This window comes from Barbus barbus (assembly GCF_936440315.1).
Source record: "Barbus barbus genome assembly, chromosome: 8".
NCBI lineage: Eukaryota > Metazoa > Chordata > Actinopteri > Cypriniformes > Cyprinidae > Barbus > Barbus barbus.
In genome coordinates, this window is record NC_136736.1 from 29,296,400 (window position 1) to 29,324,286 (window position 27,887).

Below are 27,887 nucleotides of genomic sequence, written 5' to 3' on the forward strand. Positions count from 1 at the left end.
CAGTACAGAGGGGAGCAGACCAGACCATAAATGTCTAAAACACAGCCATGAGAATGAGATGAACGTTTGGACATTAAAGTCCAGCCACCAACTGGAGACAAACAGCTCAGAGTTCTGCTAAACATATAAACCAGGAACAGAGAGACACCAAATGCCCTTTCATTCAAGACAAAGTCCTACCTTCTGCTAGAGGCCCAAAGCAGCTCAAGAATAAGGGCCTTGGAGAGAAGTACTTCTTGAGAGTCTGGTCCCTGTACCTACTCAATAACTGCACAATCATGTCCTCACGAGACCCAGAAGTCCAAACGCACAATTCCACACTCACGCAAAACACTCCTTTTGTTCTCATATGGATCTGCTTTTTGCTGATGGTTATTTTGCAGGTATGCCATTGGCTACATTATAATAATAATTAAACGTGTGTGTGTGACTTCAGAAAAGTTTGTTGATAGCTTATAGCATACTTGCATTGCGGACACCGTTTCATAATCAAAAGTTTGGGATCAGCAAGTTTTTTTTTTTTGAAAGATTATTTACTTTTATTCACTAAGGATACATTAAATTGATCAAAAGTGACAAGAAAGATAAAACAATTTATAATATTACAAAATATTTCAAATAAATCTATTCATCACAGATTCCTGAAAAAATGAATGATGCAACAAATCTGCATATTAGAATGATTTCTGACACTCAAGATGTTTTTACTGTAATTTTGATCAAATAAATGCAGCCTTGGTGAGCATAAAAGACTTCTTTAAAAACATTTTCTTACTGAACACATATATATTGTTATATATATTGTATGACAACATATATGAAGAGTTCCAATGCAAAAGCCTCTAAAATGAGATAACGATACTGAGTGACTGCTCTCCACACATAGTATATGCTCAAATACGTTTACTTCAAATGCGCTAAATCCCAGCCTCAACCCATTCAGAAGTACCAGCACTCACATAGAAAACTATAGATAGTAGCCAGAAAGAAATGCTCATTTTAAAGAAAAACGTCAGACGTACTTGGAGGCTTTTGCATCTGAACTCTTCATATATATATGCTTATATTTACTGTGTGTTAACATGAATTTTGCATTTTATAGGTTGGAATTTTTTTTTTAAACTGCAGAATTCCATTAACCAGAAAAATTAAATTGTGCCATCTAAAAATTATAGTGCATATTATTAACATATCCTAAAAAGTAAGTATTCAGAGACTACATTGGCACTGGTTGTGTATGCAAGAATAAACACAGAGAAGGAAAATATACAGACATACAAAACTCATTAATATATTCCAAATACATATTCATATATTTTCCTCTATAGAAACAGTCTATCCACAGTTTCACAGTAATTTGATCCAAACACTGCCAGGCACAGATAACAAGTCAAAAAATGTCATACATCACAGATTTGGCAGAGTAATGACATAAAAGATATGTTCTCGTAAGTAGTTACAACATCATGATCTTCATGTCTGGAATTAAGTTGTTGTAGTCACTATCATTTCCAGTTGGTTTAAGGATGTGGTTATGAGTATCCAAGCAGCACTGGTTGGAAAACTACACGGTGCATGACCAGTTCCTAAACTGTAATCTTTGACTTGGCACAGTTTCACACAAACACACGTACAACACCTAACCGAAAAAAGCACTAAAATGGGGTGACCCAGTAAACATCCTGATCAATAAGCGGTAAATGGTTCATCTGAGGCACATGGTTTGTGTGCGCGCGTGGGAAGAAAGATAGATTTGGCAGCTATATTTAATATTCTAAAGATATGTTTCATCAGAGACAATGAGTGAATCTCACAAAACCTCTAGGGCAGGTCTAGGTCACATTTCACCCCAAACAAATTGATAAAGAAAATTAAGCCTATTTTTAAAACCATTACAATCTTTTTTGCATTGTAATAACACAAAATGAAGAATCACACTGATTCTTATCACATTTGCGTGCATTTGTTTTGTCTGATTATTTAATTGCCATTATAGTAATGTAATATATATATATATATATATGGGTAGTTGACAAATAAAAACTGGACTGTGTCCTATGATGTAACAGTAAAAATGTAGAAAATAAAAAAAACTTAACATACAAATAACATGAGAAAAAAATGTATCTTCATTCTTAGAGTTACAAATAGCATGAGGTTTATCTTCAACTTTAGAAGTTATAATTTTTTTTTTTTACATTTTTGCCGTCCCACCACAGGACCCATTGATAAGTCAACTACCCATATATATATATATATATATATATATATATATATATATATATATATATATATATATATATATATATATATATATATATATATATATATATATATATATATATATATATATATATATAAAATAGATAAAATCTAGGGGTGAAATGTGTCCAGGACACTGGATTTATCCAGATTCTCTTGAATGTTTTTTAAACCCATAAAACAGTCCATGATATCAACAAGCATCAAATAGTCAAAATCTCGCAAGGCTGCCACACATTCACTCTTTATACGTTCTTTTACAAAGTTAGTCAGTCAATCTCTTTCCTTGATCCTTTTAATCAAACAAAAAATAATAAGCAGGCAGGAACAATATGAATAGAAATTACCTCCATTCCTCCATCAATCTGGATGAACTCTCTCATTGGCTCATTCAGACTATGTAATTTCATGATCTGTAATCTCATTGGTCCCTATTTTGATCTTGGCTAAAACTGGCTACTTGGATTTCACAGATGCAAAATTTGGATTAATGTACGAGAAGCCCTGAAATTCTTCTTGGTCCAGGTTTTGAATCACTTCCTGGTCAGGAGGGGTCAGGACGGGAGGATGGCGGGTGAAAAAACGATCAAAGTTCTCTGCGTCTCGACCGCACTGTGGAGAAGACGAGAGAAGAGAGATGTGGGATGGGAAAATGATGGTATGGCGTAAGCAAACAAATGAGGAAATGGAAGCTTCCAATGTGGGAAAAACAAAAACTGAAAAAATTATTCAGAAGTGTAATAATAGTAACAGTACTTATATAGTAAGAGTCTTAATTGCGTGAATGTGTAATGATAGAAAATGATGAGCACATACCTACATTGCATTACTAAAATAAATGCACATACTGTCGGTCAAACACCCTCCTGCTCTCGTTTGAACAAAACATTTCATGCACATCATTTTCTTTTCTGATGCTGCTAATTGTTGTGCTGCTAGAAGTCAGCACTTAAAAACTACATTTAGTTTTCAGATGATGAATGTGCAGCATTCAGAAAAATGTGATCCGTGGAATTGGACAATTCCAAGTGTTCAAAAAGAATTGAGAGGGTGAAAAGCAGGGATTGTGAGAAAATAATAAGGGTTCTGTATCCAAATCACTTACCTGTGTCTGGGTAAATGGGTTTTTAATTCAATATTTTAAATGTTTATTATTTGAACTCACCTCACACATCCTTAATGCAGAATTATGTGGGGGCGGGGCTTACTAAAACTGGCCAATCAGACCACAGTCAAATGCATTATCAGAGATACGTGCTTAGAATTTAGAGCAAAGAACAAAATGACAACCTAACCTTAACCTGAATCAGGCAGCACTGTCACATGGAGATCTATGCACATATAGACTTATCTTTAAGAATTCAAAATAAAACAATTAAATCAAACCTGCTAAAATACTCGTATGCAATCTGTGAACTGCAGGGGCTTAGAAATCATCCACTTTGAGGAATGATACGAAAAGTGGGTGACGCATTAAAAATCTCATCAGCCACGCGTCACATATACAACATGATTTCAAATGCCTAGTTGCCATGGATACACTCAAATAACTAGCTTACAAACAAATAACTAGCATTCTTGTCAGTTTAATAATTAGACCTAGGCTGTGTCCAAATTCAGGGTCTGCATCCTCCTTAGGATCCTTCCTACCCGGTTGAAGGAGGAGGGATCCTCCGAAGTCCGCAAAACCCGGAAGTCGGTGTTTGTGAATTTGGACAGCCTACCCTTCTTTCAGTTCCCTCCCTTACCCGTTGCTCGTATCCTGTCGCCTAGCAACCGTGACAGCGCCAAGCAAGAAGCGGGAAAATGGACAAACAAAGAGTTATTCTCCTCATTTTAATTCTTTTGGAAGAAATAAAGCAATTAAATAAATTAAATACTTTCTTTGCTCGTTGTCGGAGAGTTTTTTATATCAGACTACAAGACAGTCACATCCAGGTAAGCCATTATAGCTTATTTTTATTTGTTTTTAAGTATTGTACTAATTTCTCCTACAAATTCATTGAGCCGAAGCATAAACTTTAGCTTGTTTTGTCAGAGAAACTCCTCTCCCACTCCGCTACCGCTCGCTTCGTCCGCCATTACGCTCTGCCGAAAAGAATTATGGGATAGGTAGGACGGGAAAGGATCCACCACACCCATCCTTCCAATTCGGGGAAAAGGAGGACGTATTTGTGGGCCGCATTTGAAGGATCCTACGAATTTGGACAGCCTTCGTCGCGGCGCTGTGACGTAACATCCTTCAAATGAGCACTCCGAAGGATGCAGACCCTGAATTTGGACACAGCCCTAAACTTTGTTGCAAATCATGTGACACTGAAGACTGGAGTAATGATGCTGAAAATTCAGCTTTGCCGACCACAGGAGTAAATAAATAAGAAAAGTTATTTTAAATTGTAAGAATTTTTTTTACTCTTTTTACTATATTTTGATCAAATAAGTATAGTCCTGATAATCAATAAAAGAACGATACTGTGATATGTTTATGTAACATATATATAAAACTGTATATATTTTTACTATATTATGCTATAATAAATATTTACTTTACTAAACTATATATTTTTTTTAATTAAAGATGACTTTACAGCTGAACAACAGAAGAATAGTGCACATGCTGTGCCAGGTGCAGCTTGGTTAATGAATATGAATTAATTTAAGTGCTGCAGATGTTGGCAGATAAGCAGTGCATTACCATTAATCACATGCACATTGTTCAGCCAAAGCAGCTGGTTGGCTATGAAACAGCATATGTATAATTTTATCACTGAAAATTGTGCTCTATGTCTTTAAAATGAATGCAATTTATATATTTTAGTGTGGTTTAATTGTCTGAATACATTTTTGGGTCACTGTAAATCCACATCCTGAGTAAACCTGCAAAATCCACATAGTAAAATTGCTTAAATTCTTAAAATGCTCCATTATAGTTTTCTGCAGAATTTCAGTCTAAATATGAAAGCAAACCTTCACTGCCTCACATATTTGTGTTTCATAATCTTTGCGGTTTAACAGCAGAGCATGAAGTGACGCTTTACTTCCTGCACTGAGCATTTTGGAACCACAGCGTCTTGGCCACATACACCAAATCTTCCCTAAAAAAATAGACACATAAATAATGAAGATATTCTCCATCACATGTACTAGGAACAAGAAAAGTGTAAAAAGGATGCTATTTCATTGCTGCAATACACCCACCTGATAAAACACACACACACACACACACAGAGCTGCATTATAACTTACTGCTTTAGGTTTGAAGGGAGGTTGAACTTCCTTGTTTTGCAGTTTTTCCCAGTCCATGTAGCGGAAGAAAGCGTGTTCCTTAATGTCTCGCTCTCCCTCCGGTCCACATCCCAGACGCTTCCCTGGATGCTTGGTCATCAGCTGCCAACACGTAACAGTGTCTGTTAGTGTATGCAATAATGTATACAGACAAGAATATATAAAGTGTGTGTTTGTGTGTGTCACCTACCCCCTTGCATATGGCCACTGCTTCTTTGGACATGGATTTGGGGTAAGACACATGATGCTCCATGATGGACTGGAAAAGCTCATCTTCATCCTCACCATCAAAAGGGGGCTAAAGAAGAGGAAGCACACTGGCATCACTGCATCTATCACAATTACATAATTACTTATGACAATGGCTCTGAATTTAGACCCAGAATGATAAGGTGGCATTAGTTTACCTGTCCTGCCAGCATTTCATAGAGGAGAACTCCATAAGCCCACCAGTCGACAGACTTGCCATATGGCTGATATGCAATAATCTGTAACACAGGAGAGCATATATATGCCTTGTGCACACTAACATAGACTCAGTGCAATTCACATAATACACTCATACTGTATATCAACACACACCTCTGGGGCAATGTAATCTGGAGTGCCACAGAAGGTTTTGGTTGTGGCCCCATCAAACATGTTCTCTTTGCACATGCCAAAATCTGCAATTTTAATGTGGCCTTCAGCATCCAACATCACATTATCCAGCTTCAGATCTCTACACAAACCCAGAAAACAAACACACACATTAGTAAATATTTGCTCTGACAACAATTTGAGTATGTTTCTTTACTAAATAATGCAACGCATCACGAAATATGAGATTAAATTTCAATATTTTGGTATTTTACAAATATGACAAATTAACTGAAGAGATAATTTATATCAGTAGAATATTGACAAATATTTTTATTATTATTTATGCATAATGCTTTGTGTATTAATATAACAGATTATTAAATACTGTGATTGTTGCATTACATTTTTATGCTTAGAATCACAAACAAACAATCATTTCACCTGTAAATAATGCCCTTTGATTGAAGAAAGAACAAGCCGATGGCAATCTCTGCAGCATAGAACCTGATGGTAAAAAAAAGAAAAAAGAAAAGAGTAACTGATCTGACTTATGAATAAATCTAAATATCAATACTTTTGTTGGTTAGCATGGCATAGCATTAATATTTAAAACACACCAATTACCATAATTGATGACTATGAAGTTTGCTTTTATAAAATGGGAAAAATAAAGTAATGTTTTAAAACACTTTGTAAGGTTCTGTAATGTTTCTGAAAGATTTTGTGAAATTAAAAATAACTGTTTTCTATTTTAATATATTTATAATAATAAAATGTCCTTTATTCCTATGATGGCAAAGCTGAATTTCCAGTAGCCATTATTCCAGTCTTAAAATAATAATCTAGAATACTATTTTGTGCAATAAATAATTAAATGAAAAAAATATATATTTCAATAATTTTGCCATCATTTAACTGTTTTGTGTTTGTTTTTATTAGAGAATACATACACAGCATGGGGTTCCTTGAATTTTCCCACTTGTTGTATTTGATACATCAAATCTCCACCGTTGATATACTCCATCACAAAGTAAAGACGGTCCTACAATCAACAACAACACAATTGATCATAGGTTTATAATGTGTTTTTCATGTGTATGTGAATACAGAGAGTGTGATGTATACCATGGTCTGAAAGCACGAGTGGAGATGGGTGAGGAAGGGTGGTTTGCCAGAGAGAGCGAGAACTCTCTTCTCCACCATAGTGCATTCCACATCATCATCCTGAATGACCACATCCTTCTTCAAGATCTTCACTGCGTACAGCTCATCTGAGCCTTTACGCTCGGCCAGCATCACCTGCAGAAAGACAGCGTAAAGGAGAACATGATTATTGTGATAATGACAGTGATTAAAATAATTGTATAATTATTTATTATTTAAATTAAAAAACAAAATGTACTAATTTATTGAGCAATTACGTATAATTGATTTTATGATATTAAAATTACATTATATAAAGCCTACAAATGGCATTATGCTCTGTTAAATATTTCAAATGGATTTAATTTATAAATAAATGACCTGTTAAGAAGATCTTTTTCAATTATTTACTAATAAGTGTGAGTAATAATGAGTGTGATGACAGATTTTTTATCTTCAATTTCTGACTATTCAACCAGTCTTTAAAAATAACTTTTAGAGGACTATTAAAAGTTTTTATGAATACTAACCAATTTTAAAGTCTAATATGCTGATTTGCTGCTCAAGAAAGATCTCTTATTATTATCAATACTGAAAACAGTTATAAAGCTTAATATTCTATTCATACATTTTTTCCTGATTTTCTTTAAAGGGGTCACATGACGTTGCTAAATAGAACATTATTTTGTGTATTTGGTGTAATGCAATGCGTTTATGCGATTTAAGGTAAAAAACCCCCCACATTTTCCACATACTATACATTATTGTTGCCCCGCCTTTATGAAACACGTCGATTTTTACAAAGCTCATTGTTCTGGGAAGCGAGGTGTGCTCTGATTGGCCAGCTATCCAGTGCGTTGTGATTGGCCTCATAACTCAAGCGTGAGACAAAAATGTTACACCCCCTTACCGTATTGTGATGCCGCGCCCTGGTGCGATGAGACTAAAACAATAAAACCCATTATAAATGAGGCCTTTGTTGCATCCAGTGGGGACATAATTACTGATTATAATGACTTAGACTGTCTTTTTACACGTCAACATTACCATGTCTGCATTTGTGATCGGAGAAACGATAAACAACAAGTAATACTCTACAAAGCTCAAAACTCGTGTTTGAAAAGTCAATAGCAGAAACGTATTTACAGGCTGAGAGTCAGAAGCGTCAGACTATCCTTGCAAAGTTGGAATTGCCCCACTTTATAGAAACAGCCTTTGTGCAAGCCAGCATTGTAGGCTACTCTTCCAGGAAATAGTCCTCCGTAAAATGTGCAGCACACACTCTAATATTTGGGTTGAACTGTTCTGGAACAGTGTTGTAAATACAACTTAACCACTGATTTCTAGTTGTGTCCTCTTTTGGAAGCCCAAACAAAGTACTTTCACCACGAGAACAATACTATATTTCACAATACTACAGCGAGAATAATAGTTCCGCCTTCTTTCATTGCGTAAACATTTGGGTGGTGTTTTGCAAATCTTCCCACACCGTGACGTAGATGTGGGGGCGTGTTTAAATGGGCCGTTTTAGGGGGGTGTGGCAGAGTCTTAACTTTTATATAGAATATCTCTTTGGTTTTGAGACTTTAGTCTTTGCAACTTCAGGGATCTCATCTATGCACGAACAGCTTGTAACACTCCAAAGAGAAAGGAAAACTTGAAATCGCATCATATGACCCCTTTAATAAATAAAAAGTTCAAAAGAATTTAAAACAAATCTTTTGTAACCTAAATGTATTTACTGTCACCTTGATCTATTTAATGTGTCTTTGAATTTCCTTAAAAAAAACAAAACAAAAAAAAAAACTTTTGAACTGCATTAATCTCAAAAAGTAACATGTTAGTTTTGGCAGACCTTACACTAACAATGCTGTGTGTAAATGAGGATGTGTGCAGGAATGGTGTGTCCTACCTTGCCAAAGCTGCCTTTGCCCAGCACCATGATGAAGTTGAAGTCTGAGAGCTTCATGCGGTCTTGGTTGCCATTGGTATCGTATTTGGAGATGTCATTCTTTGAAGAGCCATCTGTATTCTTAGTGCCAGGGCCAATCTTGGCTCTCTGGAGAGTTTAAAAATGTCAATACAAATCAGAATATTGCCAGAAAGGGAAGAAAGATACAAGTAAAAAAAAAAAAAAAGTGTGGATACAAATTAAAAAGGATGTGGATTTCACCTCAAATTTCTGCCGCAGTTCTTCATTGCCCTCCTCTCCATCTGGTGGAACTGGAACGTTGAAATACTCTCCTTCCTCTTGGCCCAGCAACTTAAACCTACGATCCAAACAGATGAAGAGGATGGTCTCAATCCAAGCGTGGAGGTATCATGTGTAGGAGGTATCTGGTAGAGCTTACCATCCATCGACACCTTGTTTCTGCAGCTCAGAGATGCCAAAAGACATCGACCCCATGAAGTCATTTCTGCTGGTCAGATCCCAATCCCACACCTCCACTGACAAACGCCTGTCTTTATCTGTATCTTTGAGGTTACTATAGTAACACAAAGATGGCAACAGACACCGCACAGGTGAAACAAACATCCACATCCATTCCACACAGATGAATGCACTTGATTTATTTTGCCACTCACAAGCTGAAGTGTTCGTCCCAGGTAGGATTGAGGGAGCACTTCATGGTTTTGGTCTTCTGCTTGCTCTCGTTCTTTGGGTCTGGAATTAATTTAAGCTTGACGTACGGATCTGACAGGCCGTTTGGATCCATTGGCACCAAGTTACGAGCTTCCTTGACTACAATTTAAAATGCAGAAAATATCATTTTTACATATAATTATTATATGTTCTTTAACTGTAGTTTCGTCAAATAACCAAAATAAAAAAAGTTTAATAAAGCAATAAGCCCGAAGAAGCCGTGGTTTACAGTGAATTTATAACAGCTAAGGGGCTAGGCACCACGCGAAGCGGAGTTATAAATTATTATAATTTCACTGTAAACCACGGCTTCACAGGGCTTATTGCTTTTATGAAACGGTTATTCCATATACATAGTAAGGTTTCACAAAATAAAACAAATAAAGTGTAATGATATAAATAAAAACAGTATTCTTCCACCAAACAATGTAATTCCTCAGAAAAGGTTGTGGTTGCAACAAATTGGTTGCCAAGAAACACACAAAAGTAAACAAAGGTGTATGTTTGTAGAGTAATTTACAACAGCTTCGAATGCGGCTCAACCAATCAGAATCAAGGACCGGAACTATCCGTTTTATAAAATTTTAAAAGTTTTAAAAACTTTACTAAACAGAAATATTTAAAACAAAAACAAAAAAAATGAATAAAAAGCACAAAATTACTACAACTGTCAAATAACTGAAATAAAACAAAGTTTAAGTTTTCAAAAATATTTATTCATATTTTATTTCAATTACTTTTTTGGGAGGGGAGGTTCCTGTTTTTTGGTGTTTGTGCATTGCTAGGTGGATGCTAAGAGTTGTTGCTATGCAGCGGTTGTTAGGCTGTTGTGGGGGTTATTATATTTTAACAATGTCATCAGCAGATTGATTCTAAAGAATCTGTAAGTTTGCTATAAATGAACAGCAAAGTGTATGAAGCTTCTATCTATATACTCAGGCCTCTACATGTATCTGTAGAGAACTGATGGATGGATGAGCTGGTGTGTGTGAATGGGATGTGGGGCAATCGTTGGCGGATTGATCTCATGTTTCCAGAGGATGCAGTTTCTGCCCAAGGCAAAAAGAGCTGAGAAAAACACAGACTCGTTTAGAACACTTTGTTGCTGAGCTGTGTGTGTGTGTTTTTTTTTTTTTTTAACCAAGTGATAGAAGCATTTTCATGAAGACAAATTTCAGTTTTTTAATCAAATTTACCACACAAAGACCTAGAAATCCTCTTTAGCTAAGCCTAAAACATGACATTGTTTGCATGCTTAGATTAAATTTTCAGCTAGAATAGCATTTTGCTTTCTGCCCTGCTGATATATTATATATCCCACAACAGCACTATCATGCACATTGAACACTGAAGATATTTGCTTATAACATTACATATTCAAAACTAGCGCAGCTGTGGGTTCTCTAGTTTCTGAACAAAGCCTTTCCTCACTAATCCAGTCAAGAAAATTATTATCAGACCATTCATTTGTTTGAAAAAGCTACTGACCAATTATTAAAATGATTAAAAAGTCACATTAAAATCCAGTTCATTGAGCATTTTTAGAAGTGTATCTCTTTAAAATCAATAAAACCTTTATCTATCCATGTCGGGACTAAATATCCACACACTGATAGCATAGTTATAGTAGTTTCAGGGGTTGTAAATCCAATCCAGCTATTTATATAGTAACATCTAAATTAACTTATTTTAACAAATTATTTAATATTAATATACCCAATTCTACTGTTTAAAATCGCTTGTCAAAATAAAACAGGATTAAAGCATGCCAACTCTGCTGGAAACAAACCTCAGCTTAAACTAGTCTAAGATGCTTTGCAGGTGTAAATTAGTTTTAGCTGGTCCACAAATGAACAAGCTTGCATTCAGCTAGATTAGATTAGACCGGCTGGTTTCTTAGCCTGGCGTTCTGAAAACAGTAAAAAGTGTCCAAAACTCCTCTAAAACCAGCTCAAAATTTGAAGTCGGTATGCTGTTTTTATGTTTTTGAAAAAGTCTCATGCTCAACAAAGCTGCATTTGATCAAAAATATAATAAAAATGTATAAAATGCCTGTCCTGTTTTAATATATTTGATGATATGGCTAAACTTTCAGCAGCCATTACTCTCCATTAGTGTCACATGATCCTTCAGAAATCATTCTAATATGCTGATTTGATGATTTTAAGTTGAAAAGCATGTGACATTGATCATTTTCTTCTGAATTTTTTGATCAGCAGAAAGCTCAAAAGAACAGCATTTATTTGAAATGGAAATCTTTTGCAACATTATACATTTCTTTACTGTCACGATTTACTGTACTATTTTGTGGGTGGTTATTATATGTGCCATGTGGTTACTGGGGTATTCTAGACAGTTGCTAGGGTGTTCTAAACCACTAAATTGGTTTAATGTAAGAGTCAGTGAAATACTAAAAATGTGTGTGTGTGGGGGACTCACCGGTCACGGTGAGAACATTATTTGTGATACTAGCACTGAGATGCAGCCGTCCTCTCCTCTCGGTGTGGTCTGTTCCACACAGGCTGGGAACATTCTCCACGCATCGTTTATGAATATTCATCATACAAGCTGCAGGAAACCACACAATTAGATTGACAGCATTACACATGCAGCGTTTGTTTCTCACTCACTACTTACTAAGAAATGCCCACACAATCGCCACACACACCCACAGACACACCCACACAAGTTAACATACAGAACACTAAATAGACAGCTGTATTTACACATGTACTGCACATTAAATGGTTTAAACAACTGAACAATTCATGTTTATATATGCCCAATCTGTAAACAGATTTATAGTCTCATACATAACAAACATTTTGCAAATGATCAAACAGATGAGTAGATATAACAGTATGTAATATTATGTAATGCATGATCATAACCAGCAGAGGTCACTGTATGAGGGTTTTCACAGCTCAGTGTGTGTGCTGGTTTAGACTCACTGTCGCATTTCATCCCCTGGTGTATGAGCCCATACAGTAGAGAACCACAGTGGTCACAGAAAGTGGGGCTGGAGTATGTGTGAACCTTGAACCTATGCTTACTTCGAGGGTCCTACGACACAAATACACACCGTTTCTTATCAAAATAAGAAACTACTTAAACAGGAGAGTGAAATTACTAAAACTTTAGGTTACAACAATAATGCAGAATCAAACACAGATGCAGTCACAATGCAAGGTATAGCGGAAATATATAGTACATAGGTTTAAAATAAATATATTGAAATATAACCTTATCAATAGATAAAAATAAAATAATTACAAATCAATTCTAATAATGAATCAATAGATTTGATATATATATATATATATATATATGTGTGTGTGTGTGTGTGTGTGTGTGTGTGTGTGTGTGTGTGTAAAGCTGTATTTATATGAATTGAGAAGTTCATGGTGTGGATTAATTTATGTTTCAGCTCTTACTCCCAACACAGTATCACTGAGATACTATAATGGTGTTTATTAATATTTTGAATATTCATAAAAATCGATAGCTTTTATATTTATATTTAAAAATTTTATTAGAATTTTAGTTAGAGTTTTAGTAATTTTGTTTTCATTTTTATTAGTTTTTGTTTTTAATAATTTTTATTTCAGATTTAGATTTAGTTATTTTATTATATCAGGTTAGGCTAAATAAAAAAAAAATTGCATTAGCAGCTAGCTGAAATAAAATAAGTTTTTTAATATTTTATTTCCGTTAACGTTTATTTATTTTTTTCAAGAAATTAAATGCTTTTATCGTTTTAGACTCATAGAAAATGGCAGATAAAAATGCTTTGCAATTTCACAATCCATTCCACCTCAAGCACAAATAATATCCATTCAATTTATGAGAACATTTTACTAAGAATTCACATAAATCACCCATTTAATCCTACAGGAAATTCTGCAAAACTTGAGCGACTGAGCAACAGTAACCAAAGAAGGCGGAGCTTACGAAAGGTCAGCTGCACCCACATAACTGAAAAATCAAGCACTGCAACTGATAGCAAGATATACAAGAGGGAATTTAACAAACAATGAAGTGAGTTCTGCAGCACTATATGAAATGTTATGATAAATTCCTACAGCTAGGGGGCGCCAATATAGAGACCCAAAGAAATAATGTACTGCAAAGATTATTATCAAAAAATAAAATGCAGCTATGTGAAGAAGCAGAATTTTAACAGTTGCTTTTCCTTTGTTTAAATAATTCCAGCAAGTGCAAATTCAATAAAAGCAAGTTAGTGGTCTAATTATTCAGCACCTTCTCTATGTTCTTCAAGCTCAAGTAAAGGAGTCAATGGCAAAAGGGTCAAGAATCAAAGCTTTCCTACACATCAGCATCACACAACGGAGATGCAACAAATATCACTTGTGAAGTACAGTATCATTTAAGGAAAACAAACATAATTGGCTGCAACCAGAAACAAAGCACAACACAGGAAGTGCGCGTGTGCGCCTTCATTTACACATATAGGGAGGAAGCGTGGTTATAAATAGAGATTAGAGAAGAGAAAACTGATGCCTCTGCCTGTTTGCATGTGAATATATAATGCAAGCAAACACATAAGCAACATGATTAGTGTTAGGCTTCATTAAACAGTACATAATCAGTTACCACTGAATAAATATTTAAACTGCTCACTAAGCAGTGTGTCTACATAAATAAGTGTGTGAGTACTGCTTAGTCACAGGAAGAAGTTTTGAAAAGGAAATGATAGTGCATGAGAAGACAGAAGGGGGGAGGATGAGGGCGTTTTCTAGTGCATGTGTTCACAGGCTTTACTTACATCTGATGCGGGGCCCTTGTCAGCCCCAGGGCAGGAGAAAGTAACAAACTCATGGCAGCGTTTGTGGACCACGAAAGCACACACTGGGGGAGAGAATGAGAGAAATTCATTAGAACATTTCATTGTGCACAATATTTTACAGGAAGACAGAGCAAACACACATTTAAGCCAAGTTTGTTAGGCTTTGGAGGTAAAAGTATCGAGTAGACATAATGAAGACAAAAATGTTCTGGATGTCAAATGTTGATGTAACAGGTTCATAGTTAGTAAATGTGATGAACTACACTGGTGTTGCTGTATTAGTGCTGAGTAACAGGTGGCATCTGTTTGCAGATGCCATGTGGTTAGATATTTTGTGATCCAATGCAATCCCATTCAGACATATTTAAGTGCAGCTCAAGGGTCCAAATACTTCTTGGAATCACCGTATATGATATTTTCGAAAAGCTTTGTTTTGAAATCATTACTACATTTTAATATTTATATATACGCTATAATTCTATTCTATTGTTAACTTTCTAACTATGAAAGTTAACAATAACACTGACATGAATCTAAGTAGTTTAAGTTGTTGCTTAAAATAAAATAGTTTTAAAAAGTTTTTACTACATTGTAATTTTTCTAAAGTTTTCATTCTTACTAGGGTTTGTTTTAAATATTTCTATTTAGTTTTTAATTTTTGTTCTTTAAGTTGTAATATTTATATTCATTTTTAAAAAAAATTAAAATCTATTCCTATTAACTGTAAAAGTAAACAATAATAACACCGACATAAATCTCAGAAATATGTCACATTTGTTTATTTCTTCACAACACCCTGTAATGTTCTAGGCCTTATTTGCATAGAAGCAAAAATGTAAAACTATCAATCTATCAACAAATAAAAGTCGCCATATTTAATTAAACTTCATCATGTACATTTGAGTCTTGTTGCTTCAGCTGCATTGTGAATTTGAGCAAAGCATTTAGTCTTCCGGCTTACATTTGCATAATTGCCCAATTTAGCCTGTTCTTGATCATAAACCTCACAACCTACGATTATAACAGAATGTGTCTCTGAAAATCTAATATGCTCTAAACGTTATAATAAAATCACCAAAACCCCAAATTCTCTGGTCAGTCCAAACAGGTTCATATTCAGCACAATTATTGGTAGGGGTCAAAAAAGGGTGATATTCACACCTTAAAGGAACACTCCACTTTTTTTGGAAATGGGCCAATGGGGTCTGGTTGCAGATTTGCACTTGCACGCTCAGACTTGCACTCTCAGACACGAGATGATATGACGCTGTGCCTAAAAGTAGTCCCCAGCTATATCATAACTAGTTACCTAGCTGGGGACTACTTTCAGGCGCTGCGTCATATCATTGTGCCTGCTGCACCCATGGTACGGCAGCAAAGTTCCTTGATTATTACGCCGGAATGAGAGTATAGTTCCTAGCCATATCGGCCAAGAAAATCGCAACTTTTCATTTTCCGTCGGTCTTAGTACACGATGTAACTACAAAAGAGTCAAGCTTTAAATAGGAAAATTATCAAAACTCTTTGGTTATTTTTGATGACCAAATGCTAATGGTCTAATCCGATTCAATGATCTATGCTAAGATAAGCTAAAAGTGCTAACGGCAGACCCGGAGATCGGCTGAATGGATTCCAAAACGGTAAAACTCAACTGTTTAACTCTAGGTGCGTTGTAAAATGAGCCTATTTCCAAAAAAAAGGGAGTGTTCCTTTAATCTCTGTATTCAATGTTAAACTAGCATGTAATGTATTATTGTGTTATGTATTAACTATGAATACATAACACAAGCTAAAAGAGTCCATATTTCTAAATAACCATGAAGTTCATGTAGGCCTAAATGAACTTTTCACACACTTTCTGTGGTGATTTCTGCAGAACATTTTTAAATGTTAAACAAATCAGAAAACAATCAGAATAATGCACATAATGATAAATGTATATATTGAATTCTCTGTAAATCACTTCAAAATGTGACCCTGGAGCACAAAACCAGTCTTAAGTCGCTGGGTTATATTTGTAGCAATAGCCAAAAATACATGGTATGCCAAAAATCATTAGGCTATTAAGTAAAGATCATGTTCCATGAAGATATTTAGTAAATTTCTTACCGTAAATATAATAAAATGTAATTGTTGATTAGTAATATGCATTGCTAAAAACTTCATTTGGACAACTTTAAAGGCGATTTTCTCAGTATTTTGATTTTTGCACCCTCAGATTCCAGATGTTCAAATAGTTGTATCTCAGCCAAATATTGTCCGATCCTAACAAACCATATCAATGGAAGGTTTATTTATTCATATTTCAGATGATGTATAAATCTCAATTTAGAAAAATTGACACTTAAGACTGGTTTTGTGGTCCAGGGTCACAAATGTCTGTCAAATGAATGTAAATGTATAGGCATCAATAAAGAAGTTATATTTATGATATAGATATTGTTAATAAGTTATTAATACTTTAACAGATAATGCTTGTTTAAAATATAACACGGGATGGGATAAAAAAAAAAAAAAAAATGATTGAAGCTTTTTTTTTTTTTTTTATCTACTGTTTTTATAATCAGTCTAACAGTGTGGCAAGTAAAGCCTATAATCATAAACCACTAATGATCATTTGCCAGCTAAGCCCTGATCAGCACTGAACGATGAAAACTGAACGCTCCAAAAACCTGGTCTTAAGTATTTTTGTCTTATTTGTATGGTTAAAATATCTAAAAATCCTTGAATCATGATCATTTTACTTGAAGAGCAACACAGCCTATAATATTTAGCATATCTTTAAAACAAGCCTATTTTGACTTATTGCACTGACAGTTTTCTCCCATGTATTTTACACATAAGTTTAAAGAAAAGTGAACATGTGACAGCACAGTAAAACAAAATACACTTGTCAACAAGTCTAAAAATAATTTGCAGAGTCACTTCAACTAAATGGGTCTTGTTGTGGATTTTTTTTTTTCCGAAAAACAAGTAAAAAAAAATATTCAGACGCATGCAGTAAACTTTATTATTATTTTTTTGCAGGTGTCACAGTTCTGATTATTTAAATAGTTATGATGGCTGACTACTTGCCTACTATACTATAATATATATATATATATATATATATATATATATATATATATATATATATATGTGTGTGTGTGTGTATATTATATATATATATATATATATATATATATATATATATATATATAGTCACACTTCACAATAAGGATCAATTTGTTACCATTAGTTAACTACATGTGTTAACATGAATTAACAATATAAAATACTTCAAGCATGAATTATTATTAGTTCATTTTAACATTATTAAAATCAAAAGTACACCGACCCTACACCTAAACATACCCCTTACACGAAACTGTGCATTTTTACTTTCTCCAAAAAACTCACACTGTATGATTTATAAGTGTTTTGAAAAATGGGGACATGGGGTAATATCCTCATAAGTCACCTTCTCCTTGAAATACCCATGTCATTATACAAATTTCTGTTCTCTTTTGTCACAAAAATGTGTGCGCGCACACACACACACACACACACACACCTACACATTTGTTTCTGTGAATTGTGGGGACTTTCCATAGACTTCTATTACTTTTATACTGACCAAACAATATTTTCTATCCCCTAACCCTAAAGCTACCCCTTACAGAAAACCTGTTTGCATTATCACACTTTCAGATAAACATCATTTACTATTTTTAATCTTTTTTTTTTTCCCTCGTGGGGACCGAAGGCCGGTCCCCACAATGTCAAAAATGTCAGTTCTTACTTAAGGGTGTGCGATACATATAGTCTGCCATAATATCGTAATTATTGTTTTAAAAATGTGTGATTTGACATTATCAAGTATTTTGCAAAAACCATTCAAAACCTCTACAGAGTGCATGCATTACGTGAAGTCTAGTGTGCGTACACATTTAGAGTGTGTTCTTTCACTGCATGATTCAGTCTATTAAAATACATTTAGAATGATCACAAATTCAAGACATGGGGACAGAAAATGTGTATATTTATACCACTTCATATAGTTAATCAATTTCACACAAAAGTGCCATTTTTTTCTTCAAAAAAATACCATGATTACAAATGCGATATTGATTTTTTACAACAGTTAAATAAGCAGGAAGTTAATTAAAAGCCTTACATTTTAGACACCACATTGCCTGTTTTTTGTGCTATTTCGTCAACAAAAATCATTCCAAACACAGCCACAACACTGTTTCGTTCCTGAATGAATCAACCGTTTAAAATATGATTCGGTTCAATCGCAAAGACTCACTTATTAACAGTGACTTGCTGCCACCTACTGGCGAGTTTAGTTTGACAAAGTACCTTTTTATTATTTAAATAATTTCAAATATCAGTATTAATCGTTTTATGTTAAATATATCAAAACATTATTAATGCATTTGTAACTGAAGGTTAAAGCATTCATGTCCTGCATTAAACTAAACAGTATGTAAGTACATCTAAATGCCACTTCAGATGCAGCTAAATTGCAGATGAACGATGAATGCAGATGAATTATGTTGATACAGACTTCATTTGCTTGGTAACAGCCTAAAGGTCTTATTATTCTAATATAAAGATTAAATCTAAGAATTTTATTCAAAAGATAATGCACACTTTTAGAAAAAATGGCTTTATAAAAGTAAAAACGCCCATAAAAGGTAAAAATCTATTTAAACTTATTGGAAAAGATTAATTTCTATCAGTGTGAACTGACCACAACCCGGAATATGAAGAATATCAAAAGCTTTAGGAGTCAGCTGTCCACGGCAGTCCTTTAGATACCAGCACAATAACACACATAGCAAAATATCGTCTAATTATCGTTCTCGATAAAATCCCAGAAAATAGAGATATTCGATAATTTAAGATATTTGTTTGTCAATATCGCACACCCCTAGTTTTACTATCCTTGTGGGGACATTTGGTCTCCTCAATGTAGCATAAACAAGTACACACACACACACACACACACACACACACACACATACACCACAGGCCTTTAATCACTGGGAACTAGCATTCATTATTAACCAGACTATTAAATATGTATTGTTTGACAAATTATTTATGAGGTTGATAACCCAATGGCAACTGTTGCAATCTGTGATTTAGCTACAAACCTGTTTCACAAAAATGCTATTTCTGTCCATTTTGCACACACATGTAGTGTACATTTTATCCTTCTGAACACCTGGCTGAACTGCACAGGCCAGGTAAGCATAAATACTGGGGTAGAGGCGAGGGAAGGATCCACAGCCTGGTATGCACTGACATTCCATCCACAGGAATGTCTGCGTAGTTACATAAAGGAGGCGGCAGGCACGTTTGAGTCACAGCGGCCAGACCGAAGCTAAAGGATCTCCCTTTCTCATGTAAACAGTCTATTCCACTCAGCACACCCTTCCCCTTTTCTAGAGAAGCATTCTATGACATTCCCTCTTTAATCCGTCTGTTGTTGCCTAGCAACAAGACCTAAGGGTTAAAGAGTGTGGAACTGTTCTCTCCGCTAAATGTCAAGTTTATAGTCTGCCTCAGTTTAACTCTTGACAATACCACAATTATACACAAGTAGAGGAGAGTGGGGTGAGATGTGACACTCCCTTAATCTAGCAAACTGTATACAATTTTTGCCATGTGATTATATACACTGCCGTTGGGAAGATGTTTCTTTTGTTTTTGAAATAAGTATGTTCACCAAGGCTGGATTTATTTGATCAAAAATACAGTAAAAACAGTAATATTTTAAAATATTATTAATAACTTCTCTAATTCATTACATTTTAATGTGTAATTTATTCCTGCGATGAAAAGCTGAATTTTCAGCATCATTACTCCAGTCTTCAGTGTCACATGATGCTTCAGAAATCATTCTAATACGCTGATTTGCTGCTAAACTAACATTTCTTATTATCATCAAGGTTGAAAAGTTGTGCTGCTTAGTATTTTTGTGGAAACCATGAAAACTGTGATTTTATTTCAGAATTAAGTGATGAATAGAAAGTTCAAAAGAACAGCATTTATTTGAAGTAATCTTCTGTAATATTATAAATGTCTTTACTGTCACTTTTGATCAATTTAATGGATTACTATGGAATAAAAAAATTATTTCTTTAAAACAAAATGAAAAAAATCTTACTGACCCCAAATTTTGAACTATAGTTCGTGCCTTTTAAAATGCATTAATAAACAAAGCATGTAAAATGAAGCAAATTTCACAAAAGACATCTGAGGTGCCACCATTCAAGTATTGATTCATCTTTATGCATTTATCTACAACACTAACTTTTTTAAGTATTCCCAATGATTCAACCTGCCTGTGGACATCACAGTTTCTCCCTAACCTACTTTTTATAGAAATCATAATTTTCTTGAAATATAATTTGGCGTATTAACTTCATCTCAAACTTTTTCTTGACCAGAGACAACTTCAGTGGCACAGTTTCGCCAGTTCACAGCTATGCATTTGCGTACGGTTATGGCAAGACACACTTTCCAGCCATGACATCTTCGACATGTTTTCTTTGGAAGCTGAGCAAGTTTGAACCTTAACATTTTAGTTGGGTGTTTGTTTAAAGGTTTTTAAAGTTTTAGAATAGTCAGACAACATTCAAAAGTAACATAAAACATTCTTAAAACATTTTACAGTAGGTGGGTTGCAAGTCTACTGTCATAGCAGGAAAATACAGTTCTATATGTAAGTAACAGAATGCAATTAACTCAACCATATGATTATGTACTGTTAGGATAAAAATAAGCAATGTTTAAAAGGGAAGAGAAAAGCTTCCTGTATCTTTTCTTGTTGATGTCAAAGGCTACATTGGATTGACCAATTGAATCAAATGTATGTTGACGCAAAATCACTTGTCGTTTGGTTGAAGGAAGCCAAATTAGTTACTGTAGATCTGAACGTGAAAAGCTTGCGTGACATGCTCTCAGTTTAGAAAACTACGACCCAGACAATAAATACAAGCACAGCTGCACAATTATTCAATAAAAAAGTGATTGCAGTGACACAGGAATATGAGTGCTGAAGAACATCACCTGACACCAGAAGCTTTAATTCTGAAAATAATTATTTTGGATTCGTGACAAAAAACAAAAACAAAACAAAATCAGCAAAGAGTGGTTGCAGAGTAAATAAGATTTATTGCAATGTAGACAGCTTCATTGATTATAATGGGAGCATTTGCAGGAGTCCATAACTCTTGAAACAGGGTAAAACTGGCAGTGACAGCTACAGTGATTAAAATGGGATCGGAGCGTTCCAGTATTCTTTTCTGCATATAATATATTCAATATTTACATAACGGGTTTGTTTATGAAGCTGCAGGCATGAAAATGCAAGTTGATAATTAAGGCACTAGTTTCCAGATTTGACATTGTCTATCAAATCCAACATCATACAAAAATAAACAAAACTGTGCTTAAAATCAGCTTTAAAACTTATTGAGATCCCTTAACTTTAGTGGTAGGGTTTTGTTCAAATGCTTAGTGATGCTTGCCCTAGCAGTCACTACTAATAAAAGGAATTACAGTGAACACAAACCACATACAATTGGCAAAACTAGGCCTTTACACACATTCATTATGGAATCTGTTAAATCCCACAGTTATGCATCTTAATTAGAGTCAAGGACCTTATTAATTATATCTTTGCGTTCAATTATTGCCCTCCAGTCATTACAGATGTGTGATTACAGAAGGTTCATGCAGTCAGTGATGACGGGGTTTTGTAGCAAAGGCCTGCTATCAGTTTGTCTGTCCCTTTAAAACTCTCCAAGCAACATCAGAGTCCATGCAGTCACTATCATAACATTTCCAAACACTGCATCCAGTGTTCCATTAGTGTAGAAGTCATGCACATTACTGTAAACTAAATGTTACTGTTTACTTCAGTCATTGTCTGTTGAGTGGCAATTTGTTTTGATCTGACAAGCTTCATTAGACAAATGAGTGAACTGAGGGAGGAACCTAAGCCATAACTAGAGACCAGGACATTACAGAGACTTCATGGGATGGGCTCTTTAGACTTGAGCAAGTAAGCAACCACGTTTAAAAAAAAAACAAAAAAAAACTCAGAACACCTTAGCAAACACATAGACGCACCCTGGCAACCAACCACTCACTGTTGTGAATTTTGCACAGGAAAACACTACTAAAGCAGCCTTTAATGCCATGACATAATGAATTTAGGACTTGCTGTTCTGATTAAAATTGTGGAAAGGTAAATTAAGACTTTTTAAAGACCACATTATTTTAAGCCATTTCTTGGTTTTTAGCTCATGGATCTTTTACTTAGACAGCTTTTTACTCCACTCTAAGTATATGCATATACTTTCAGTGTAGTAAACTTACATATAAATGATAAGAATCATAATGTAAATTAATTTTGGCACTGATCCATCTTGTTCAGGCCTGTGTGTAATTTAATACGAACCTACCTGCTCAGGTTTATAGATTTACATGCACACAGGAGCACAATAAGGACATCTTTTCCAGTGGTAGAAAGATCAATGACGTTAATGAACGAATTAGTGATGTGATGGCATTTAAAAAAAATATTATATTTGGCTGTAGTTTTAACATTGGCAGTAATACAAGCATGTTGTACTATTTCAAACATGTCTTGGGTTTACTGAACAGTAAGCCTTCACTTCAACCTCTTGTTTGCATTTTCACCATCTCTATGCACTACCTCACTCTCTTCACCTCATTCTCTGTCTGCAAGTATTTGCCAGTAAAATTAAATGGTAAAAATAGCTGTTGTGCTGGTATCAGACACATCTCTTTGTTACCCGAAGCAGGTCAGGGACACACAGCTTTGACCTCCTCTACCACTTCTACCAATTATAAACACTTATAAGTAAAATAAACAGAGACAAGTATGAGAGGTGAAAATTAAATGAGTCTTGTACCTATTAATATTTGCATTATAGTTTTAAAGAACCCATGAAATCGCTAGACGAATATTGCTTCTGTCCTTTTTTGGTGCATTTCATATTAAAAAAATTTATTTGGGAAATTTTTAGGAGTATAATGGTGGTCTCAAAGCAGAAATGGAATAGAAGCAACAAAACTCCCATTTTGGTTTCACCGTGCATTTAAAAATGAACTACGGGTAAATGCCCATAGATGATTGATATTGATTAATTTGTTAATACAGAAATGTAATTTTGGCAAAAGCAGGCTTCTCTGTTCAGTCTGCACATGTGCAACATGAACAAGATGGAGGCCTGATCTATGCTTTGATTAATCAGTATTTCTTTCTTTCTTTTACGCTTGCATTTGTATGTAGGGGTGGGCGATATGGGAAAAATATCATATCACGATTTTTTATAGAAATATCACGATTCACGATTTTTATCCCGATTCTTTGTTAGTTTTACTATTTTGGTTTTACAAGTTGTCTGAGCATTACAGCCAAACTAGAAAGACAAAGATGCATGGCAGATATTTAGGCCAAAGTGGGTGAAGATAAAAAATCTTTGTCATTATTTTATTTTTCTAAAAATAAGATGACAAAGATTAGATGACAAAAATAAGAACAAAGATACACATTACAAATACACATTATATACAAATAAAACAAACAGTGCTTTATTTCCAGGTACAATAGGTGTATTTAGCAGAGCATTCAATGAAATTGAATGAACAAATATAAAAATAAAACACTAGATAGACTGATTCCTAAAGCAACTGTATTAAAGTTTTTCAGTCAAGAATAGTGAGTGATTTTTCTCTTTGTGTTTTGTTGTTTTGTTAACGTTAAATGAATAGTTCCCCCACAAATTAATATTCTGTCATTTGTCTGTCAATTCTGTCATAATGTTGTATTTTTATATCATCATTTACTCAAAAGTTGTTTTAAACCGGAATGAGTTTCTTTCTTCTGCTGAACATTTATAAATGCCATTTTGAAGAAGGTGGAAAACCAAACAGTTGCTGGTCCTCAGTGACTTCCATAGGATTTTTCTTTCCTACTATCAAAGTCAATGTAGACCAGCAACTGTTTGGTTTTCCACTGAGTAAATAATGACAGAAATTCAATTTTAGGGTGAACTATCCCTTTAATGACAGTCGACAGCATGTTTAGTGTCCTGTCCCTTTAAGAGCTGCACGCATCTAATATACAGTGCAGGCACGCATCCGTTTCTCTCTTAACTATTTACTTTCATTTTAGAGATAACCAACTCAGTCTGTATGTAAACCTTGTGTGTTTTGACAGTATTAGCGCAAAATATAACTTAGTTGAGTAATCAGGCGCTGTTAGACAGGCGTTTTAGTGCGCGTGCTTCAGGTGTATGCGCTCAGAACAAGCGCACGTCAGACCAGCGCGCGAATTAAACATTTAACCAGCAAGGCTTGTATGCAAATAATGTACTTTTGCGATCGCGAATAAGTGCAGTGTCCTGTCTGAGTAACTCTACTGCTGTATGTCGTGTTGTACAGTACATAGAGACGGCGGCGCCAGAACTGTATTTGACAATGTGCGCGGTAGCGCGATACTACGATATTTCTTCAAAAGCAGATCGTGGAGACATTTTTATCGTCCACGATCAAAAATCGTCATATCGCACACCCCTATTTGTATGTGTGTCAAGTAAATGATCAACATTAACTGTTAACATATCGCTGCATCAGCAACAGACCCGTCTGGCCCTCGCAGAGTACTATAAATATATCAACAGAGCCAATATGTCTTTCTGCTGCAGGGTAAACATTAAAACTGCCATAATGAATGCAGTTTAGGTATGACTATGCATCACAGCAATTATTTAAAAATAGTATCATGCCAACATACTGTACCAAATGGCATTAGACGATAAAACAGAGCAAAGATTTAATGTTGGCAGGCTTTCATATAAGTTAGATGATGCCAGAAGGATGAACTATCAGAAAACTAATTCACTAGAGAACACAAAGAGCCATGGAAGAGAGATGTCGCTCTAAGTGTGATAAAATATGTTAATCGATTCCATAAATTTTGAATTTGTTGGAGCCCATGTGGAGGCAGGAAACATGGGAACGAGGCGTTATTTCCGCAGACAAGCCAAGCGGTCCATTTGTACAGAACTCATTGTGGTAAAACACGCAGATGACAATTTCAGTGTATTAATTGTCCTGTAATGCTTAGCATAGCAGTCACTACTTAAATATCAAAGATCATTCACATATCGTTGAGCCAAATGTTTTGGAAACACTACATGCATTACACTTGGTGCAATTTAATATTTTAACTGAAAGATTTGCTGAAAATACACCTTTCCATTCAAAAAGATGGAGAAAATCCACACCAGGATTTTCTTTTTTTTCTGACAAGTGGGGAATCTTGATTTGATAATTACCTCAAAACTAATTGCCAAGTCTTTTCACCTGTGATAGGCAAAGCAGTTCATTACCCCATAGTGTCTGAAGTAAGTTTGAGTCATCTGAATGCTTTTTTTTTTGGTTGACTTCAGTGAAAAACATTGTAAATGTGTGACGACTAGCCCTGGTTTCTCCTATGTATTTGCTGTCTTAGTAAAGTAGCACTGCAAATGTAGTAATTGTGGATGATGTTTTTTTAACAGCCCATTAATGATCTGAGTAGGAGGTGATGTGCATAATGCTCCCAAATGCCAGTTTGGGCTTTGACATTCATGGCAACAGTGCCTGAATATTGTATTTCATATCTGAATGTTCTTTGTAGTTCACATGGGGAAGTTGTCACCAAGGGCTATACTCAGTGATGCCAAGTTAAGAGGCAAATGTTCAGTTCAATTACAAATGCTTTTCTCTAGCAGCGCTTTTGTATGGAATGGAAATAATGGTGCAGATGTGCAACTGCGGCTGAAACTTTAAGGTATGTGCCTATACAGAAACAAACTACCCAAGGAAATATGCATTGGCGAATAAGCTGTGGCAAATAGATGTTATGAGGAAACTATAACCATTTTTCACATTAATTTGTATAATTTGATCCATATGGAGGAAAAAGCATAAGAGTCAGTGAGGCGTATGCAGATCATACAAAATAAATTGTACAAATGTATGTGAATTGACCATGTAAAATAGTAACAAACTGCTGTGTGTGTTGGCTGTGACAACTAACACAACTGTCACTCTTAATTTCTTCAACTCCCCACTAGAAAAAAGCTTCTCTGTAGCCTATTTCTTCCTCAAACACAAGCAAATGAAATGAAAGAACAATGTAACCATGTTTACAATACCGCTTGCGTTCAAAGGGCAAGCAGTTGTCATGTAACAGAAAATAAACAGTTGCAGTCATTGACTCAAATTTCTCCAGTGGGCCAAAGAGTCTTACCTTGACACTGGAAGCCTTGCTTGCCGAAACCCCTGCAAAAGAGACGAGACTGTGTGAGAGATTACAGCACAGAAACCAAATCTGGATGCATTCCTCTGCGCTCAGCACCAAGACGCGCAGGCGCGCCATATTCCGCAAAATCGCCAAATCCATCTCTAGGATGATAATGATGGCTTAATCATAGCGCGAGGGACTTCTCGTGAGAGGCTGTTAACATTTATCCTTACTACAGGGAGATGAGCGCCTAAATAAATGTGCTGTAATTGTATCAACACGCAAGCGCACTGAAATCTAAACATCTCGTAGAGGTGCAGCATTGCGCTGGACTCATTGCGCGAAGCGCTTGTGTTTTCCGTCTGCGCTCGGCGTCTTTGTTCAGTGTTGACAGCACTGCGGATGTCTGAGAGCGTTCAAACGCTTGGGTGTTTTTCACGAGCATCAAGTGAGTCACCTGTGCCCTTCGCGGCCGTTTACATGCAACAACATCTTTGCGTCCTCCAGCATACTCACCAGATGAAGTCGGTGCAGTGGCTGCAGAAGGTCGGTTGCTTGAAGAAGCGCGCGATGAACTTGTGGTTCTTCACTTCGTACACGTTCTTCTGCCTCAGCGCGCCCTGCCTGGCGAAGCCTCGTGGGCCCCCCGCGCCCTCCGCAGCCGCTGGGTCGGCCATGATGGGGACGGAATGGATGTAGTGGGTAGAAATCTTCTCGACTTGTAGCCTGCGCCGTTGAACGGGGTCTTGCTCGGCTTGCGCTTCGCTTCCCGGTTGGTCGGCACGTGCGCGCGCAAACGCCTGCCTCTCCCCAGCTGACTGTTGTCGCGAGCAGCGCAGCGG

At 35.5% G+C, this 27,887-nt stretch overlaps 1 protein-coding gene across 1 annotated transcript; it reads right to left on the reverse strand.

Moving 5' to 3' along the window:
- Positions 1-2,491: 2,491 nt before the first annotated feature.
- Positions 2,492-27,887, reverse strand: LOC306873445 (protein kinase C beta type-like). Its single transcript, XM_079422738.1, has 17 exons — positions 27,562-27,887; positions 27,052-27,083; positions 14,703-14,785; positions 12,868-12,979; positions 12,356-12,484; positions 9,859-10,015; positions 9,624-9,758; positions 9,446-9,542; positions 9,185-9,331; positions 7,255-7,428; positions 7,080-7,171; positions 6,571-6,633; positions 6,130-6,268; positions 5,955-6,035; positions 5,738-5,845; positions 5,509-5,649; positions 2,492-2,874 (listed from the first exon to the last, which is right to left on the reverse strand). The coding sequence occupies exons 1-17, from the start codon at positions 27,720-27,722 to the stop codon at positions 2,719-2,721; spliced, it is 2,007 nt and encodes a 668-aa protein (XP_079278864.1). The 5' UTR covers positions 27,723-27,887; the 3' UTR covers positions 2,492-2,718.